Raw genomic sequence first — 15,861 nt, forward strand, 5'->3', positions numbered from 1 at the left:
CACAATGAGAGGCTGAACAGTGATGGAGCGCATATTAAAGTATGGACTGAAACGCAACAAGAGTAAATGCGAGTTTGGAGTTCAGGAAATCCTTTTCCTCGGAAAGAAGCTCTTGGCTCAAGGCGTACAGCCCGACCAAGAAAAAATAAATGCAATACAGAACATGCCAACGCCCACGGACAAGACAGGTGTGCTACGCATCATGGAGATGGTCAACCTCGTAGGCAAATTCATTCCCATCTGACTGCAAAAACATCATGCATCCGTGAGCTCTTACACAAGGACAGTGAGTTTAAATGGACAGACAAACATGAGTGTGAGTGGCAAAAACTAAGAAACACACTGACCACTGCACCTGTGTTGACATTATGACCACACAAAGAGGATAAAAGTGTCGACTGATGCCTCAAAAGATGGTATTGGTGCAGTTCTCCTACCAGCTGAGGGCGAGCAATGGAAGCCAGTGGCTTATGCATCCAGAGCCATGACAAAATCTGAATGTCGATACGCCCGCCCAGATCAAAAAAATAATGCTTGGGTCTGATTTATGGCTTAGAGTGGTTTCACAGCTATGTATATGGACTGCCATCTTTCACCGTAGAGACAGATCATCGGCCGCTGGTCGCTATCATCAAGAAGAATCTAAATGAGATGTCTCCACGGATTCAACGCTCGATGATGAAGTTGTAGAAGTATGACTTCGAACTAGTTTACACTCCAGGAAAGCACCTGGTACTCGCTGACGCCCTCTCCAGAGCGCCTACAGGCAACGGTGTGAGTACAACATGCAAAGTCGAGGCAGATAGTGGAAGCAACAGCAAAGGACACAGAGCTGCAGTGTGTAATTCAAAACATGGATGAGGGATGGACAGTGGGTTCATGTCCCCAGTTTTACCATGTCAGAAATGAACTTAGTATTGTGGATGGAATGTTGCTAAAAAAGGGCAGGATTGTCATCCCGCAAGCTTTGAGAATGGACACACTACACAGGATACATGAAGGCCACCTCGGCATTGAAAATTGCAAAAGGAGGGCGAGAGTCAGTCTTCTGGTCTGGAATCAGAGTTGTAAAAACCAGGTCCAGAAAATAAATGTCCAAACCGTGTATTTGCTCCAACCATGTTACTAAACCAGCTGATTTCATTAGCTAGTTTTCCCTACCTAGCTGAGGAGTGGTGTTGACTAGAATATGCTGATGTAGTGCATGAGTGGAGCAAATACATGGTTTGGACTTTTACTTTCTGGACCTGGTTTTTACACCTCTGCCTGGAATTAACAAAGACATTGAAACAATGGTAAGCAAATGTGACACATGCCAGAAACATAGAAACAAGCAGAGCAAAGAGCCCATGGTGGTAGCTGATGTGCCAACAGTACCGTGGCACAAAGTAGGTATGGACTTGTTTCACCTCAGAGGTAAAGACTATTTAGTGGTAATTGACTACTATTCCAACTTTCCTGAAATGGCATTATTAGCAAATACGTCGTCAGCCTGTGTCATAACACATGTAAGATCAATCTTCGCCAGGCATGGCATTCCACACACCGTGGTGAGTGACAACGGCCCATGCTTTAGCAGCAGAGAATGGCAGAGGTTTGCAGAGCGATATGATTTCCAGCATGTGATGTCAGGTCCACACTGCACAGTCGAATGGGCAAGCTGAAAAGGGAGTCCACATTCTCAAGCAACTCCTAAAGAAAGCAGCTAACAGTGACTCGGACCCGTATTTGGCTCTACTCAGTTACAGAGCATCACCTCTCCAGTGCGGCCTATCACCTGCTGAGCTGCTGATGAAGAGGAAACTCCGCACTACCCTGCCGAGTCACCCAAATAACAAATTAAGACAAAAGAAACCCTCAAAGTTGGAATACAAGCTGCGGCAGCAGAAATACGACATAACATCCAAGCATCTTCCTCCACTGTCCAGCAATAACACAGTCAGGATTGAGGATGCTAATGGATGGAAGACAATAGTGACGGTTCTGCAAGAGGTAGCTCCATGATCGTTCACGGTGAGAACTGAGGACGGACAAATCCTCAAACACAATTGCTGCAGTCTGTTAAAGACTCCACCAGAGACTGTCGGTGAGCTCAGTGAAGCCCACGGTGAATCTCAGTCCATCTACACACCTCCTATGGACTGTAACACTGACACAAACACAAACACTCCAAGTGAACCTGGGGTGAAAAGGTCCACAAGAGAAATCAGAAAGCCTGATGGACTGTACTTATGAATAAAAGGATATGCAAGAAAATCTAAAAAGAAATGTGAAGAATTGTATATTGGTCAATGTTGTTAGAATTGTATATCAGTCAATGTTGTAAATGTGAAGAATTGCATATTGGTCAATGTTGTTAATGTGTTTTTGCAGGCCTTGGCGTTGGCCTAGATTTATGTTTATGCAGGTTAATTCATGTTATGTATACTGCATATGTGCTTTGAGGTTATGTTAAATGAGAAATGGTTGCGATAACTGACACTAGTGATTTGATAGTTTACCTCTGTTGCATTTTGCCTCAAAGACAGGGGGGATGTGATGATTGGATGTTGTTACACGTTCTGCCCACTAGCTGTTAGTACTTACCTGAGAACTAGATAGGTTTAGATGAAGAAGACACACTAAGCATGCACACGAATGTAACTGAATGAGTTGTTTAATAAATGAGTTAAGAGTGGAATAAAACAAGCCTCATCCTTCATAACAGGGTGGTTCAAAGCTTTTATTGCACTTACAGTAACGTAACAAATGTAGTTGTCGTCAACTCGAGTAACGCTATCACTGTGTGTGTGTGTGCGTCTGTGTGTGTGTGTGTGTGTGTGTGTGTGTGTGTGTGTGTGTGTGTGTGTGTGTGTGTGTGTGTGTGTGTGGGGTGAGCCCCACCCTCAGCAGAGCAGAGGAGAGAAACCAGCGCGACCATAAATGACAATAATGAGTAGCCTATCAGTGTGCGAGCTTTTTTTGGTTAGAACCAATTGGAGGCGGAGTAGGGCGGGTCTTCAAAATGAAAATTTGGATCAGTTAGTGTCTCAATCGCACCTTGTGCCCAGGTCCAAGCAACTAATTGCAGGCAAACAATGCCATTTCTTCCACTTGGCTCGAATGTATTTTGACTAACTTGACTGTCTTGAACTTAAACGTATTTTGCTTAAAAGTTATAAGTGAGTTGATTAAATGTTATTTTGTTATTTCCAATCCTTCCGGACCTCTGACCTTGAATAAAAATCAGATGCGGACTTTCGAGTAATAAGTTCGAATACCCCTGGTCTAGATCCAAGAGAGTAAATAAAGTAATCTGGAGGGTGAAACAATCCATCAGTTACTGAAAAACAGTTGTTTGTATTGGGAGGACTCTTTCATCATCTACAAAGTTTAGCAAATTCAATCGGTTTTTATTAATTTTGCATAACAGTAATGTTAAACAAACATTTAACAACCACACATTTTTGTTCACCTGAGATATTGTTCGGCCAAATACTGTAAAATAATAAATAACAGTTGCTTCTCTATTTTATGTAGGCATTGCACATTCGTCAATGGACTGCAGTGTCAGGTATACACAATCAGCAGTAACACTTCTCTGCAAGTAAAACATCAAAGAAATAGGACACAAAGACATATGAGGCGGGCTCTTTAAACTTAGTTAAAGCATTCTCAAATGTATCTTGTCATAAAAGCTACACTACATGGTAAGTCCCACTGTAGGATGCCTATACAAAGCATTCTGGTTAAAGATAAAAGGAAAAAATAAAACAACATGATAGCGTGAAGGAGTTTCTCATTGAAAATAGGTTGCTGGGGGGGGGGTATATAGGGGGATTTGGCTCAGCAGCATAAGGCAGGACTCCACCCTATTAGATGATTAATAATGTGACAATCGTCGCAGGTAAGCAGCACCATGATCCTAAGTCCAGTTACTTTTTGAAAAGTGTTTGTTATCATCTGAACACTCACGTACCATTAATAACTGGCAGAGAATGGTGAAATCTCAAACTAACACTGCTTCAATTGAAAAAAAAAAGGGAGTTAGCATAACTTCACGTTTTACGCTTTTACGTCTAAGTGCACTTTCACAGTTTCACAAATTTGTTTTAATAAAAGTCCTCATATCTGCACAAAAAAAAACCCCAAACAAAATCCAAAACAAAACACAACAAATTCGTTACTTGCCTCGTCAAACTCTCTGAGGAAACTTAATAGTAAGTTACATCCTGGGGAGAGGAGACTTCTGGGTGGCAGTAGTGGAGTATGACTGTTAGGGGTGCTCAGGCACTGGATCTCTGCAGCATTGAACTCCAGTATTCTCAGTCTATTACACTTTGTATTAGTTTATAATGCCCTTTTTTTGTGTTAGGGTGATATAAAACAGCAGACTTAAGAAAAACTTTCCTTTTACAGCATCCCAAATCCTTTGGCGTAAGTGATGGCTTTAAGAAGTCTTTCTTTCATTTTTTCCTTGGAGGAGTATTCTGGAAGCAGCAGCACATTAAAGCAGGTGTGAGAAGTTGGAAGCCTGGAAGAAAGAGAGGGGAAAGGCAATGCCTCAGGTGAGCTTGACAGTCTAACAGCAACAGGTCTCATCTGAGAGAAGCTCATGGACAGTGGGCTTCTTACTGTGAATATTTGAACAGCCACAGACTGATGTTTGAGTAAAGTGCAATGATGACGAGTGATGTGCAATGATTCAATGACAAGTGTTGTTTTTCAGCTTTCAGTGCATTTTCAGTTGTACTTGATGACGACTCTCTATCTGATCTACCTTTGCAGACTGTAATTTAGCAAACTGGTGCATGAGGGGGGGGGGGTTCGTCTCTGTAAGAAGATGCCCACTCACCATCTGACTACACATCTATTCTGAGAACATTAAAAGCAGCCCTGATGGATAATGCGGAGGAAAAGCTACATCCCTATTTTGTACTTGTACACCCATTTCAAGATATTTGGCCATTTTGTAAGATAAATAAATGACATAGAGAGACACCATGTAGACAGATATAGGTTCTGTTGTTGGACTATTACTAAGTAAGATTTAACTGCACATTAGCAATTTCTGACCTCATGAAATAATAATATATTACTTAATTTGTCCAAACACTTTGAGATGGAGGGATCGATTTCATAAAGAACTGTACATCTTTCCCTACTTAAAATTGAACTGATTCACAATTTTGTCTCTCACAGTCAAACGATAAGAATGAGGAGCCAAATTTCAAAACAGTACACCTTGCCCATATACTACTTATGGAGATAACAGTACTGTACCTATCTGTATCGGAGCCATTCTTGGCGATGATCATTTTTAATTTGCCCAGGCCACCAACCGGGGCTCTGTCTGTGCCTGTGGTGAACTGTAGGAACAGCTTCCTCTGTTCCTCTCCAAAGGAGTGAATAATTTCCCAGAAATCTCTGTGCACAGACAATGAAAGAAGAGTTGAAAGAGAAAATGAAATATTTGACCATCAAAATGAAAATCAGCTCGTTACTGTAATAAATGACATCCTTACTTGATAACTTGACAGTCTTTGTTATAACCCCCGTCATAGTCTGTGCTTTTTTCGAGTGCCTCAAAGTCGAGGTTCTGGCAAATCAGAAAACAGATTTATGATAGTAAAATTACAAGTGGCTAACACTGGCTCCAAAGATATAAACAAAAAATAGACAAAAAAAAAGTCCTTTCTTACCCTGCTTCCACAGATCAGCAGCTCAACCTCTTCAGGTCTAAACAAATATGTCAATGGTGATTCATTAGTGACCATGTGGAAACCTTTTTTGAAGGCCTTGAATTGTCTCTCCACGCTCGTGTTGAGGGTGTATTCTGCATACAGATCCACAAATTCCTGTGAATGACATGTAAAAACACCTTTTAACGACAGATGTGAAGGCATGTTTTAATACACTGCAGAGCCACAGTCAACAACCTCTACTGCAATTTCTGTGTAATTAATCTTTTAACCATCAAAAGGTGTTTTTTTTTTAATGAAACTCTTTCACTCTCCCTTTTAAAATGAATTCAATGTGAGAGAAAAAGCAGTCTTGATTAAGAGAATTCCATTCCATTACCCAAGCTGCTTATTCTGCTTAGGGTTGCAAGGATGCTGGAGCCTGTCCCAGCAGTCATTGGGCGGCAAGTAGGGAGACACCCTGGACAGGCTGCCAGTCCATCACAGGGCCGACACATTCACACCTAGGGACAATTAAGTACAGCCGATTCACCTGACCTACGTGTCTTTGGACTGTGGGAGGAAACCAGAGCACTCGGAGGAAACCCATGCAGACACGGGGAGAACATGCAAACTCCACACAGGGATGACCCCCAAGGTTAGACTACCCCAGGGTTGGAATCCAGGACCTTATTGCTGTGAGGCGACTGCACTAACCACTGTGCCACCGTGCCGCCAATCAAGAGAATAATAACGAAAAATAAGACCATAGCAGTTCCAATACATATTTTTTTTACAGTCAAGAATGAACTCACGTCTCTATTTTTGTTAGTGATAGGTATCTGGTCTCCCTCTTCCTTCAAGTCATATGAGATTGGGTTTCCAAAAAGGTCCGTCTGTGATATCTGGAAGGTGATCATCATATCTTCTTCAACATTTCCAGTATACTCCAGCACCTCTCTCAGACTCTGGTAGAGAAGCTGCAATAGGAGACACATTAGCTGAAAGTGCTGTCTCCTCCCTCCTCAGAAAGGTACTTAATGTAAACTCACAAGTAAATCACAGCAGTGACACATGCATGTTTATGATCAAGTGCCTCCTCATAGTGCCTCCTCGTGGCGACACATGGTAACTGGGTACACCTTGGACTCTGGCTGAATTACAAGGGACTCGGAGGAGGTCTGGCCCCTAGACGTGTGGTAAGCAGGCCCACCGGTGTGTGGATATTCCCTGATGCCCATGAACCAGCCCCCAGCTATGGGTTAAATAGTGCCACTGCCTAGTGGATACCTCGGGGGAGGAATAGGCTACAGGAGTAAACCCCTACAGAAAATCAACGTCTACAGTGCTGTTGTTTTTTTGTTTTTCTTGCCCTTTTGTATCTGTTTACGTGGGAGAGTACTGCTGGCGTTGTGTGTGGCTGCCGCTTCTCCCTCTCATAGCCCCCCTTCCCACCCACCGCTGTATGTTTGTGTTATGTTTATCTGTTGTCTTGTTTCACCCCATTTATTGTAAAGTGACTTTGAGTGTTAGAAAAGTGCTATATAAGTTTAATTTATTATTATTATTATTATTATTATTATTATTAAGTGTTTACTTCTTTTTATTCCCATAGACTGAAACTGATCTAAGGAACAATCTGAAAATATGCACTCAAGGTGTTAGTGTGACTTTGCAAAATGGAAAACTAAGCTACATTTATCACAATGGTAAAAATTCTAAATTTTCCATGTAACCCACAGTTGTAGGGAGAAAAAGCATCTTGCCAGCTATCAGGAAAATTCAAAATAACATTAAGTTTTTACTTTTATCAGACTACAAATTGTGCTAAATGTAATTTTCCTGATTTGACTCACATGTTGTAGACCACACACCGCACAAATTATCTCCACGTGTTTAAAATCACAGAACTAATGTATTGACTTTCATTGTGTATACATTTTTGTAAATGTTACTGTACTGGATGAGAATCTGCCAGGTCCACGTAGGTCCCTTTCTTGCCCATGAGTTTCCTATAGACAACCATTGGGAAATGCACATCCAAGATGCAATTATTGTAAATGGCAAGCCCCAGGACAATTCCAATGAGGGTATATTGGGCTTCAGTCTCCAGGGAAGACGAATTAAACCAAAAAAGCTTCGTCTTGTCATCATAGGTAAACATTCCTGATGAGGAAATTCAAGAGAAGGTAAATAAAACCCATCAAAACAAGTGAAATTAAGCACCAATGTCAAACAAGATAAATCAGTAGGTTACATCAAAGCCGTGACATTCATGACTTACCAATATCAGGGTTGAAGATTTCCTCCAAGACCAACTGAAAGAACTCCTTTGAAACACCTCCCTCATCAACACCTTGCTCCCCCTCAAATTCGACAAATAGCTGTTTCTTCAGGTCAGAAGGGTTCTCCATGGAAATCATCTCCAGCTGAAACAGAGAAATTGGCATTTAGTGCTAATCACAATGGACGGAGGTCAGTGTGACCGTACACCTAAAACACATGCTGTTGTATCATGTTGAGCTGGGACTCACTCTGACAAGAGCATCATCAATGATGTGATCTCTGCGCACTTTGAGCTTGAGATATGGGTTGGGTTGCTGGCCCTGAACCATGCTGTAGAGCGCCGTGATGCGTCGCTCGCTGTACATGCGGATCCTGTTGTCATAGTACAAGCCCTGATTCTTGGTGACAGCGTTGAGGATGAAGGGGCAGCTCTGGAAAGAAAACTTGCTCTCTGCATCCACCTTGAAGAAGGTGAAGTCCTTGTCCATCTCCACCACCTCGTTGAGTGACTCATTGATAAAGTCCTCAAACGGGATGACGGGCCTTCTACAGTCGACAGTTCGAACCGCCAGTTCTTTCTCCAGCGGGTCAACCTGCGGGCCTTTCCTGTAAAGCCGCTCCTCTCCCAGCAGCTCTTGCAGAGTAAGTTCGTCCGAGTCGGATTCTTCATCTTCCTCCTCGTTGTGCTCGACATCCAGATCCCCCCCCAGGATACTTGCGTAGAAGACCACCTTTAAACACTTTGTAGCGGCTACCACCGTCTCGTCATCATTGACCAGATTTTCACTGTCATATTCATTGCTGATTATTGTGAAAGTGATAAGTTGCTGGAACGTCTCCATCATTCGGCGGATATGTGCAACACTGTACTGGGACCACAGACGTACCAGCTTGGCAAGTGCGGACACCGGCAGTTGGCACATGGCTTTGCAGAACTGTGGCATTGCTATCTCCAGGTACTCTGGACTGTGGAGGTTACTGTTCTCCATCACAATGATGAAGATATTTAAATAATCAGGGTTTGTTTCATACACGTCCAAGTATTCTAGGTCAAGTTCCAGATTTGGGGTTAGGTAAACCAATGCATTAACAAGAGCTGCCTCTATCTGGTCATTGGTCAGGAGTCTGTCATATACTCTCCTCACCGCGTCTATGTCCAACGTTACCTCATTTGGGCCAGGCTTTTGAGCAATACTGTCCTCTGGTAAAGCAGCAGTGGAGGCACCCATATTTTCTCCGAGATCAGTTGTCCTCTCCTTGTAATTCTCATGTGTCTTATCATCTGTAGATTTAAAAGGCTGGAGCTCTTCTGTAACATGGTGCCCATCCTTCCTGAAGCTTCTCATTAAAGCATCAGTATTGGAGAAGATTCTGCCGATGATGCGGACGAGAATGGAGAAGTCACCTTCCTCTTCACAGAGATGCACAATCGTATTGACAGTGTCTTCTGTTAGGTAGTGAACATCTGCTCCAAGTTTAAAAATCAAGACAAATACACAGGTTTTAAGACAGTCTCCAAGACTAAAAGAGGTTAGTTTGTATTGTGGTTTGGATTTACCTTCTAAGTCTTCCTTGGTTGTAAAGCCATCCTTATCACTCATCATGCTGCTCAAGTTAGGGCTGGTTTCGTTGTCACTGCTGTCAGGGTCGACAGCAGTATATTCATTCTTGGAAGGGTTAGGATGACAGAGCTTGGCATTAATCTTATAAAGCTCAAGCGCTTTGACAGCTGCTGAATTGTTATCCACAGGTTGAAAGTCACAACACGATGCGCAAAACAGATTCGTGCAGTTGCCATTTCCACAACCCTTTGTTAACTGCCGAAAGTAGCGCTCGATTAGATGCTTTGCAGCTGCTCTCTTCCTGTATAAGACATTTAAACAGGAAGTAAGATGAGTGATTTACTGTCATCTCTGATTACTGGAACAAAGCTCACAAACACATATTTTCAATGCAAATAATAAATGACATCAAAAGTACTTTGCAACACTGCAAATGGACAAGCACCACAACAGATGTTCAGACTCTTTTGAATTGAAAAGGGAACTGTCCCTGCTGTGACTTTACTGTTGGAAAAACGAATGGCTGCATGTGCGGAATATGTGCATCACAGGGCAGGAATTGCAAAGGAAAGAATATTAGGTTAACCAGATGCATGCTTAAGTTGGCAGTCTGTAACTTACATTCGGCTTGATTCAGACACCCCTGTAGTAGGCCTACTTGACAGTCCTATGAAAGAATAGTTCAGGAATCAAGTAACATCCAATTTAGTGTAAATGTATGAGCTTCCAGGCTTTGTGATGGGGCAAACAATCTCCAAACATGAGAACAGGAAAAAACATTTGTGTTGAAATTGCTTCTCCTCTTGCGGTACTAAGTTGTTAAGCCTGCTTATGGTATAGACTATATATATATATATATATATATATATATATATATATATATATATATATATACACATCCCAGCTCATGCCCTGTTGACACATCTCCCCCTGTCTTTCTTACTCTCCTCCACTTTCTTACTCTCTTGTCTCTCATGATTGCAATATTAATAAAAGTAAATTTCATTCTAAGTGTGGAGAATTTCTTTTTAAATATTCCCAACTAAATGCAGTATATACCCACATAAACGTTTGTTTCCTCTTTTGTGTGCCCCTTGCCTTGGCCTTAACCCTAACCTTGTGTCACACACACACAAACACACACACACACAATGGCTATGAATACTATAAAACTAAACCCCAGTACCATTTCATTACCTGAGGCAAAGGTTCCGTACTAAAAAAAACCAAAACAAAAAAAAACCACACGATACAACAAAGTTGACGGTTCAAGCGATCCGTGCAGCCTCCGAACAACCGACCTTCATCCACTTTTCCCTATTTCTAGTCACGTGGCTTACAACCAACAACGATGGCAAACGTATCACAGCAAATAAGCCATGTCACAGTGTTGTTTAAGCTCAGCGGCATGCACTCCATACCGACCTGTGTGATTTAAACGGGGAGGGGGGGGGGCTGCAGAGGGTCTCTGGTCCTGATCTGTGACTGTGCAAAAAAAAAAAAATCACTTCTCTCTGTCAAGTCTGTTGGCAGCTGCGGCTCAACGCGGCCGGCCGAGTGTGTTCACGTGCCGTCTGTCTCGGGGACAAAGCTCTCCCTGCGCATTACTGCCGCCAAACACGCCGCTCGGTCCGCAAAGTCAAGGCTATTTTATTTCAAAAGTGATCCTCAACGGTCTCGTCAACAACACAGCGATCAATCCCAGCATGCAACACGAGACTGTCGAAATCGCCCACCCTCCCCCTCCAGTGGATTTGTACAGTTGGAATATACACTCACTGGCCACTTTATTAGGTACACCTTGCTAGTACCGAGTTGGACCCCCTTTTGGCTTCAGAACTGCCTTAATCCGTCGTGGCATAGATTCAACAAGGTACTGGAAACATTCCTCAGAGAGTTTGGTCCATATTGACATGATAGCATCACGCAGTTGCTGCAGATTTGTCGGCTGCACATCCATGATGCGAATCTCCCGGTCCACCACATCCCAAAGGTGCTCTATTGGATTGAGATCTGGTGACTGTGGAGGCCATTTGAGTACAGTGAACTCATTGTCATGTTCAAGAAACCAGTCTGAGATGATTCGAGCTTTATGACATGGCGCGTTATCCTGCTGGAAGTAGCCATCAGAAGATGGGAACACTGTGGTCATAAAGGGATGGACATGGTCAGCAACAATACTCAGGTAGGCTGTGGCGTGGACACGATGCTCAGTTGGTACTAAGGGGCCCAAAGTGTGCCAAGAAAATATCCCTCACACCATTACACCACCACCACCAGCCTGAACCGTTGATACAAGGCAGGATGGATCCATGCTTTCATGTTGTTGACGCCAAATTCTGACCCTACCATCCGAATGTCGCAGCAGAAATCGAGACTCATCAGACCAGGCAACGTTTTTCCAATCTTCTATTGTCCAATTTTGGTGAGCCTGTGCGAATTGTAGCCTCAGTTTCCTGTTCTTAGCTGACAGGAGTGGCACCCGGTGTGGTCTTCTGCTGCTGTAGCCCATCTGCCTCAAGGTTCGACGTGTTCTGCCTTCAGAGATGCTCTTCTGCATACCTCGGTTGTAATGAGTGGTTATTTGAGTTACTGTTGCCTTTCTATCAGCTCGAACCAGTCTGGCCATTCTCCTCTGACCTCTGGCATCAACAAGGCATTTTCGCCCACAGAACTGCCGCTCACTGGATATTTTCTCTTTTTCGGACCATTCTCTGTGTGGGGTACTTGGGATTTAGTAGCCCCCCATCTATTTTTTATTTTATATACTTACCTTCATTGACCACTCACTACTAGTAAAGAGGGAATTGTCTGCTGTGTTGTTGTGATAGCCGGTTCTCGCCACAGGAGGGCACTGCAGGTTAATTGCTTCTAGCCTGTGTGACGTAGTGCTGGCTCTCGCGGTGCACTCTGGGACATTCGGGTAGAGTCGTCAGATGAGTGTTGCCGTTCGTATAGTGAGCCATGCTCTGAAAACGTGTCCTCTGTAATGTCTATTTGACAGATGGAGTAAAACAACAAAAACACCAGCCCTTGTAAGTGTCATTCTTATCAAGTGTGCTACAAATATTGGTGCCGAAACCCGGGATCAGCGCCATTGCCACCATTGTCAGGAGAAGAAGTGGGGAGCGGAGTGAGAACACGTGACCAACAATGGAACTGGAGCTTGAGCAACTGCAAGACAGGCTGAGTGAGACCCTCCTGCAGTTAGGGCTGGACCAGTTAAAAGAGGTGTGTGTTATTGCTAAAGTCCCCACTGAAAACCAGACAAAGAGGCATGCACTGATCAGACTTATTAGTGAAACTGTGGATGAAGCAATTGAGAAGGAGGATGAAGAGGTAGCACGTCAGTTTCTGTCCAGACTAGTGGACCTCTCTAGTGAAATGAAGCAGAGAGTGGCGGAGTCACATACTGGTGCAGGTGCAGACAGTACTAACAAGGATGCTGCTGAATTGGCAAGCTTACATGAACAATATCAGGCCTTACAGTCCAGCTTTACTGCATCCACAAAAGCGCTTGAGGAAGAGATATCACGCCTCAGTGAGAAACTAAGTCTTAAAGAACCCAGTAGACCTAGTCAACCTTCAAACCCAATCCCGTCAGTAATCCAACCCCCTGAAGTGACCATACGCAGAGACTTTAAGATAAATGGCCAAATAGGAGAACGGGGGCAGATAGACAAGTTGTCTTATATAAATCTTACGCATCAGATTGATATGGGGGTGAGAAAAGGCCACAGCGAGTTGGAGATAATAGAGGCTGTAATCCGAGCCATCAGCCCTGGGCTGACTCTCCGTGACTTGTTAGAGATCAAAACCGAACTCACCCTCCCTCAGCTGAGGACCATTCTGAAAGGCCATTTCAAAGAGGATAGCTCTGTGGACCTATATCACCGACTAATCAACATCACACAGGACAGTCAGGAGTCACCACAGAACTTCCTGTTCCGAGCCATAGCATGTAAAGAGAGACTCTTAGCAGCAGCGAGAGAGCCTGGCTCTGATGAACAATACAGCCCTGAACTGATACAGAAGAAGTTCCTAAGAGCTGTGGGAACTGGGCTAGTGAATGACCAGGTAAAATATCAGCTCAAGAGCTATCTCGATGATCAAGCAACTACTGATGATGTTCTCATTGTTAAGATGATAGAGGCCGCAAGTTTCGAGTCAGAGAGACAGCGGAAATTCAAGAAGAGCTCCCACAGTAAGGAAACCAGAGTGCGGGAAGTGCGAGCTGAGGCACATCAGTATCTAGGAGCGGAAGCTGCAGTGGTCGGGGGTCAGGAGTCGTCGCCATCAACATCCGCGAGTGTGAAAGCCCTTAAGACACAGGCAGGGAACCAAAAGGAGTCTGCGTTCTACGAGATAATCCAACAGCTGAAAGGAGAAATGGAACAGATGAGAAAAGCCATGAACCACTCCTCTGGCCAAAGACCTTCTCGTCAGCAGCAGCCTGTGAGGAAGCGCGGATGCAAAGCCTGTCAAGACAGTGAAAGGGGTGACCAGTGCAACCACTGTTTCAAATGCGGACAGAGTGGCCATCTTTCAAGAGGGTGTAGAGCTCAGAGGCCTGAAAAATCGGAGCAGGTAGACACATCTAGCTGTACTGTCACCAGCAAGCTCATCGACGACAGTATTCAGCTACTAGAAGCCAGAGTGTCTGCCCGACAGCGAGACGAGGCAGGGCGGGAACAGCAAGCACCCACAGTGAGTCATATCTCCTCAAAACGCCAGTCACAGCTGCTGAACCTAATTGGAAAGAAATAAATGATAAACTGTTACATTGATGGTGTAGCCACACAGGCATTGTGGGATACCGGGTCGCAGGTCTGCCTAATCAGTGAAGAATGGAGGAGAAAACATCTCCCACACACCAAGGTGAGAAGCACAGAAGAGATCCTTGGCCCTGGCACCCTGACTGGTAAAGCAGCAAACCAGACAACCATTCCTTTCTCTGGATGGGTGGAAGTGACTGTCCAGTTAGCACAGAATAGCACCACTCAGACCCCACCAATGGAACTCACTGTGCCAATACTAGTAACCACACACCAGGGCACCGCAGAAGAACCGATCATCGGTTACAATGTAATTGAACACCTGTTAGAGTCTGGAGCTGGACAGCCATCAAGTGTAATCACAAAGGCACTAAGCATTGCATTCGCGGTTGACTACAAGAAGGCTGAAGTCCTCGTGAAGCTGATAAAGAGCTGAGATGATATGGAAGGTGAGGGGATGGTTAAAGTGGGCCGAGAAAGCATGACTATTCCGGCGGGCCAGACAAAGACTGTTAAGTGTGGTGTTAGAGCAGGGCCCCTCCAAGCAGACCAGAACGTCCTCTTTGAGCCTAATGTGAACCCAAAGTGGCCAGAGGGCCTGAAGGTGGATGAAAACATTGTATGTTTACAGAAGGGAACCTGGTCACGCATCGCTGTCCCAGTGACTAACGTCACAGCTCATGACATCACACTGCCGCCACGGACTCCCCTGGGGCAGACCCAAAGAACTAGAGCCATCTACCCTGCCGCCGTGAAGCCGTTGGATGTGGATGGGACTAGTACAGTGAACCCAGTCATCCCAGGGACCTCCACAACAGGTACAGAACGAAGACCTGTGATTAGAGACACAACAAAGCTGAAAGGGCCAGGCGATGTCAAGACGGAACACCAGGAGGAAGATCTATGGGACCCGCCTGTCCCTCTGAACCACCTGACACCTGAACAACAACTGCAGGTGAGAGAGCTACTGCGGGAGGAGAGTAGTGTGTTCGCACGCGATGACCATGATGTGGGGACTATTCCATCACTCCAGCTCAAGATCCGCCTGAGTGACACCACACCGGTGAAGCGGACATACACATCAGTCCCAAAGCCTCTTCATAAAGAAGTGAAGGAATACCTCGAGGATTTACTGAACAGAGGCTGGATAACTAAGTCAAAATCACCCTACTCAAGCCCAATCGTGTGTGTGCGGAAAAAGGATGGGAGCCTCCGCCTCTGCTGTGACTACCGTGAGTTGAACAAGAGGTCCATCCCAGACCGCCATCCAATACCACGCATCCAGGATATGCTCGACAGCCTGAAGGGGAGTGCCTGGTTTTCTGTCTTGGATCAGGGGAAGGCATATCACCAGGGGTTTCTTGAGGAGTCCAGCCGCCCACTGACTGCATTCATCACCCCGTGGGGATTATATGAATGGGTGAGAATTCCCTTCGGACTGTCCTCAGCACCAGCAGAGTTCCAGAGGTCCATGGAGGAATGTTTGATTGGGCTGAGGGACGACATTTGTCAGCCGTATTTAGATGACAACCTGGTCCACTCAACCACATTCGACGAACACCTCCAGCACCTGAGAAG

The 15,861-nt window shown here is 44.6% G+C and overlaps 1 protein-coding gene across 1 annotated transcript; it reads right to left on the reverse strand.

The window, feature by feature from the left end:
* Positions 1–3,380: 3,380 nt before the first annotated feature.
* On the reverse strand, positions 3,381–11,113 carry ube3a (ubiquitin protein ligase E3A). The gene is made up of 11 exons (XM_056276811.1): positions 11,080–11,113; positions 10,130–10,175; positions 9,505–9,809; positions 8,195–9,411; positions 7,945–8,089; positions 7,621–7,826; positions 6,476–6,640; positions 5,682–5,837; positions 5,505–5,578; positions 5,263–5,406; positions 3,381–4,513 (listed from the first exon to the last, which is right to left on the reverse strand). Exons 1-11 carry the CDS (start codon positions 11,111–11,113, stop codon positions 4,393–4,395), a joined length of 2,613 nt encoding a protein of 870 aa, XP_056132786.1. The 3' UTR covers positions 3,381–4,392.
* Positions 11,114–15,861: the final 4,748 nt, after the last annotated feature.

Source organism: Lampris incognitus, chromosome 3 (assembly GCF_029633865.1).
Source record: "Lampris incognitus isolate fLamInc1 chromosome 3, fLamInc1.hap2, whole genome shotgun sequence".
Classification (NCBI taxonomy): Eukaryota; Metazoa; Chordata; class Actinopteri; order Lampriformes; family Lampridae; genus Lampris; species Lampris incognitus.

What these genes read in the sequence shown, in the direction of transcription:
- ube3a (XM_056276811.1), bottom strand. Translation starts at nt 11,113, where the DNA reads ATGCGCAGGGAGAGCTTTGTCCCCGAGACAGACG. An exon ending in AACCAAGGAAGACTTAGAAG is followed by an intron (nt 9,412 to 9,504) that starts GTAAATCCAAAC and finishes AACTTGGAGCAG; the next exon opens with ATGTTCACTACCTAACAGAA. An exon ending in AATGGCTCCGATACAGATAG is followed by an intron (nt 4,514 to 5,262) that starts GTACAGTACTGT and finishes TCTTTCTTCCAG; the next exon opens with GCTTCCAACTTCTCACACCT.